The 5,616-nt window shown below is 53.1% G+C and overlaps 1 protein-coding gene across 1 annotated transcript; it reads left to right on the forward strand.

Moving 5' to 3' along the window:
• Nucleotides 1-1,112: 1,112 nt before the first annotated feature.
• Nucleotides 1,113-5,244, forward strand: TMED10 (transmembrane p24 trafficking protein 10). Its single transcript, XM_089660561.1, has 5 exons — nt 1,113-1,334; nt 2,613-2,733; nt 2,808-2,881; nt 4,519-4,645; nt 4,813-5,244. The coding sequence occupies exons 1-5, from the start codon at nt 1,152-1,154 to the stop codon at nt 4,932-4,934; spliced, it is 627 nt and encodes a 208-aa protein (XP_089516687.1). The 5' UTR covers nt 1,113-1,151; the 3' UTR covers nt 4,935-5,244.
• The last annotated feature ends 372 nt before the right edge of the window (nt 5,245-5,616 follow it).

Genomic DNA, 5,616 nt, shown 5'->3' on the forward strand with positions numbered 1-5,616 from the left:
AGTTAAAGTGTTTCTAAAGGCTGAAGGTTTTTACTTTAAGGGCCAGTTCACCAAGTTTGCGTATGGGGGGGTGGGAGATACCAAGTTTGCGTATGGGGGGGCAGGAGATACCAAGTTTGCATATGGGGGGGCAGGAGATACCAAGTTTGCGAATGGGGGGGCGGGAGATACCAAGTTTGCAAATGGGGGGGCGGGAGATACGTTTGCGTATGGGGGGCGGGAGATACCAAGTTTGCATATGGGGGGGCAGGAGATACCAAGTTTGCATATGGGGGGCAAGAGATACCAAGTTTGCAAATGGGGGGGTGGGAGATACGTTTGCGTATGGGGAGCGGGAGATAGCAAATTTGCATATGGATGGATACCAAGTTTGCGTAGGGGGGGAGATACAAAGTTTGCGCATGCAGGGGAGAGATACCAAGTTTGAGGAAGCAATGAACTGGAATGCATAAAAACCACGCATGCAGAAACGCATCTGGACTGCGGTTCTATAGTGTAAATTGACCCTTATACATTCTCTGCATTAAGATAAAAAAAACTTTTGTGATCAGTTCCCCCCTCAGCCCCCCCCCCCCCAAAATACTTACCTGAGCCCCATTGTATGATGTTTTTATTGTTTGAAGAAAAAAATCACTTTATCTTATCCTCCCCCTTCCCATAGTCATTATTGTAAGCCGTGTGACAGGGTGACAACGTAGGAATATAAGTGGAAAACAAGTACAGAGTGTTGTCACCCTATAACAGGAAGTATGTGATCAAGGACCCCCATGGCAGGATCAAAGGGGATTATCCTAATAAAACTGCATGTTAAAACGACTTTTAAAATCCCATGACTTGTGTGTTTATAGATTTATATCGATCGGGTTTATATATAAAACAATCTCTTGCACAGGAGAGGGGCGGGCTCTCTGTCTTGCTGGGGGCGGAGTCTTGCAGCATCATAGGAAATCAGTGGTGCTTCTGCTAGTGACATTGACAGATCACGTGACCCGGTAGGCACACACCCCCGTCGCTAAGCGTCTCCGCCCAATTACCCAGAATCATGTCTATCCTGCAGACAGCCAATGAATAGGCTCCAGCTCAGAGGGACGAACGAGCGAAAGCTCCGCGGCGTGGCCTCGCCTCTTCCGGTGAGGTAAGTTCCGCTCGCCATGGCTCCGTTGGTACCGGCGGTAGCGCTTCTCCTGGCTTTGTGCGGTTCGGTTCGGTCCATTTCCTTCCAGCTGCCGCCCAACAGCCGCAAATGTCTCCGGGAGGAAATTCATAAGGACGTGCTGGTGACCGGAGAGTACGAGGTGTCCGAACCGCACGGCCAGGGCCAGGTTCGCCTGAAGGTAAGTTCGGGGCATACCAAGTGTATCTATGGAGGGGGAGGCAGGAGGAGAGCCGGGGCTTACCAAATGTGTCTATGAAGGGGGGCAGAAGGGGTTGTGTGGGAGGTGATAGTGTGTATATGAAGTGGGGGGGAGGAAGAGAGCAGGTCCACCAAAAGGTTTAGGGGAGGGGTACTATAATTTTGTATAGGGGGATCTATTTCATCTGTATGTGGGGGGAGGGCGACGCCAAGTTTGCGCATGGGGGGGCGGCGGGCGACGCCAAGTTTGCGCATGGGGGGGCGGCGGGCGACGCCAAGTTTGCGCATGGGGGGGGCAGCGGGCGACGCCAAGTTTGCGCATGGGGGGGGGGCGGCGGGCGACGCCAAGTTTGCGCATGGGGGGGGCGGCGGGCGACGCCAAGTTTGCGCGTGGGGGGGCGGCGGGCGACGCCAAGTTTGCGCGTGGGGGGGCGGCGGGCGACGCCAAGTTTGCGCGTGGGGGGGCGGCGGGCGACGCCAAGTTTGCGCGTGGGGGGGGGCGGCGCCAAGTTTGCGCGTGGGGGGGGGCGGCGCCAAGTTTGCGCGTGGGGGGGGGCGGCGCCAGGTTTGCGCGTGGGGGGGGCGCGGCGCCAGGTTTGCGCGCGGGGGGGGGGGCGGCGCCAGGTTTGCGCGCGTGGGGAGGGGGCGGCGCCAGGTTTGCGTATTTAGAAGCCACCCAAGTATACGCACGTGGGGGGAGGGTTGAGGGATGCCAGTAGTGGGGAAGCAGAGTGAGGTACAGATTGTCTTCCCTGAGGGCAGGCTGGACACTTGGATGGACATGGGTGGTAATCTGAGAGAGCGCCCATGTGTGCTTCACCCCTGTCTAATACGGCACACGCCTGGGACGTGAATAAAGGAAACTTTGCATGTTGTTTATATTCAGCGTGTGTGATCACGGGATATGTGCCGCCACATAGGAAGGTGTCAGACTAGTTATTCTGGGTGGGGGAGGGGTAACACCTGGGAATCTGTCATCTGTGTTAGCCTAGATATTTCTACCTGAGAGCAGGGTTGTCCCCAATGAGCCCTCCCCCAGCCACTTATAAATCCATAAATCCACAGCTGTGCTTTTCTTCCAGGGTAAAGCACATCGTCACCCAACACTGGTTATTGACCCATAATGGAACTAGCAGTACCTGGGTGGGGGGAGGGGGTAACATAATGCAATTGACCATATAATATTAGCCCCCCCCCCCAGCTGCTGTGTGTGGCAAGACCTGATCGTGTGCTGATCAACCTGAACATCTCATTTCAGATCACGGACTCTGCTCAGCACATCCTCTACTCCAAGGAAGATGCATCAAAGGGGAAATTTGCCTTCACTACAGAGGAGTATGACATGTTTGAGGTCTGCTTTGAGAGCAAACACCCTGCAGGTTAGTGCTGCCCTGTATGATCGCATTATGGGATGTTCCTGAATGTTAGATTCTGATGTGTTCCATCTTCTCAGGTTCTGGACGTGTCCCGGATCAGATGATTGTCCTCAATATGAAGCACGGCGTGGAGGCCAAGAACTATGAGGAGGTGAGTTGTGACTTATGTGAAAGTCTCTTCTGTAGGAGGGCGCTGTGTCCAGCTTTGATATTTGGGTCCAGGCGGAGGTGAGAAGTAACCTGTGTCTAGCCTTGTGTGTAAGGTATTGGTGAAGGGGAAGTTGCCTCCAGTCTTGTGTCAGATCATGACGAGGATGAGAAGGTAGCAGCATTCTGCCTTGTGTATGGTCATAGTGGGGATGATGAGGGACCGGTGTCCAACCTTTCATTGGGTCATGGAGGTGTCCAGCCTTGTGCCCAGTAGAGGAGGGAGCTGCATCCAGCTTTGTGTAGGGTCCTGGTGAAGTGCGGAGGGCGCTATGTCTAGCCTTGTGTTGGGTCCTAACAAAGGTGGGGAGGGAGCTGCATTCAGCCTTGTCTATGGTCATGGGGGGGGTGATGAGGGACCGGTGTCCAGCCTTTCATTGAGTCATGGTGGGGGTGATTAGTGAGCTGCATCCATCCTTGTGTCAGTGTGGTAATGGTGGTCTGGAGGGAGCTGTGACCAGCCTTGTGCCCAGTAGAGGAGGGTGCTGCATCCAGGTTTGTGTTGGGTCATGGTGGAGTTGGGGAGGGAGCTGCATTCAGCCTTGTGTATGGTCATGGTGATGAGGGACTGGTGTCCAGCCTTTCATTGGGTCATGCAGGATTTGAGGAGGGAGCTGTGCCCTGCCTTGTGTACAGTCATGGTGGAGGTGATGGGGGACCTGTGGTCCAGCCTTTTGTTGGGTCATTGAGAATTTGAGGAGGGTACTATATTCAGCCTTGTGTTGGGTCACAGGTGGAGGTGAGGAGAGAACTGAATTCAGCCTTTTGTATGGTCGTGGTGGGGGTAATGGGTATCTGTGGTCCAGCCTTTCGTTGGGTCATTGAGAATTTGAGGATGGTGCTATATTCAGCCTCATGTTGGGTCATAGCAGAAGTGAGGAAGGAGCTGAATTCAGCCTTATGTATGGTCATAGCGGGAGTGATGGGGGATCAGTGTCCAGCCTTTCGTTGGGTCATTGAGAATTTGAGGACTGTGCTATGTTCAGCCTTGTTATGGGTCATGCAGGATTTGAGGAGGGAGCTGTGCCCTGCCGTGTTTAGTCATAGTGGGGATGATGGGGGACCTGTGTCTAGTCTTTTGTTGGGTCATTGAGAGTTTTAGGAGGGTGCTATGTTTAGCCTTGTATTGGGTCATAGGCGGAAGTGAGGAGGGAGCTGAATTCAGCCTTGTGTATGGTCATGGTGGGAGTGATGGGGAACCTGTGGTCCAGCCTTTTGTTGGGTCATTGAGAGTTTGAGGAGGGTGCTATGTTCTCCTTGTGTTGGGTCATAGTGGAGGTGAGGAGGGATCTGTTTCCTGCCGTGTGTACAGTCATGGTGCGAGTGGTGGGGGACCTATGTCCAGCCTTTCGTTGGCTCATTGAGAATTTGAGGAGGGTGCTATGTTCAGCCTTGTGTTGGATCATAGTGGAGGTGAAGAAGGAGCTGAATTCAGCCTTGTGTATGATCATGGTGGGAGTGAACGGGGATCGGTGTCCAGCCTTTTATTGGGTCATGCAGGGATCTGTGTCCAGTCTTGTGTCATGGAACATGAACAAGGAATTCCTGATATTAATGGTGGATTTTGCTATCCTTGTTCAGATTGCAAAGGTGGAGAAGCTGAAACCACTTGAGGTGGAGCTGCGCCGTCTGGAGGATCTTTCTGAATCCATTGTTAATGACTTTGCCTACATGAAGAAGAGGGAAGAGGAGATGAGGGACACAAATGGTGAGATACTTTTTATTCCGTTCTTTCTCTCTCCTGCAGTTGCTGCTCACCTTTCTGTCCTCTGTTCCCTGACTCCCTACAATCTGCTGTCTGCCCATTATTCTCCTCATGTTCTATACTGTCCTGTCCTCTTGCTCCAATTTGATGGATTTTCTTTCCTCTTGCAGAGTCCACCAATGTGCGAGTTCTCTATTTCAGTATCTTCTCCATGTGTTGTCTGATGGGATTGGCAACGTGGCAAGTTTTCTATCTGCGTCGCTTTTTCAAAGCAAAGAAACTCATTGAGTGAAGGGAGCAAGTCAGTCCTTTATATCCCTCACACCCCCTTTTTGTCATCGTCCTCCTCTCGGGTGTTAATCTGTCAGAAAATCATTGCCGGACTGTGTGGCGATCCTCCAGCTGCTGCAGCCACAGGAAAGATTTGTCTGTCGATGTTCCCTGGTGACAACTCCTTCCCGCCACCCTGAACCTGCTACAACACCAACAGACTGTACACCCAGCCCCTGTCTTCAGCGTACCGCCATTTGCAGGCTTTGCGCTTTTTCAGCTGTATATTTGGGAATTATGTTTTTCACATTAAAGAGGACTCATGGGTGAAATTTGAGTTCTGCCAGTTTTGTGAGCTCAGATGTGATCAGAAGGGGTATGTGTGCCCAGCCAGTGATTAGAGGAGTGTGTGTGCGCGTGCCTGGTCTGTGATTATAGGAGTTTGTGTGCGCACGCCTGGTCTGTGATCAGAGGAGTGTGTGTGTGTGTGCACGCGTCTGGTCTGTGATTATAGGAGTTTGTGTGCGCACGCCTGGTCTGTGATCAGAGGGGTGCGCGCGCCTGGTCTGTGATCAGAGGGGTGCGCGCGCTGGTCTGTGATCAGAGGGGTGCGCGCGCCTGGTCTGTGATCAGAGGGGTGCGCGCGCCTGGTCTGTGATCAGAGGGGTGCGCGCGCCTGGTCTGTGATCAGAGGGGTGCGCGCG

The sequence above is a fragment of the Staurois parvus genome, unplaced genomic scaffold (genome assembly GCF_062004578.1).
Source record: "Staurois parvus isolate SC_StPar_1 unplaced genomic scaffold, SC_StPar_1.0 ptg001253l, whole genome shotgun sequence".
Taxonomy (NCBI): Eukaryota; Metazoa; Chordata; class Amphibia; order Anura; family Ranidae; genus Staurois; species Staurois parvus.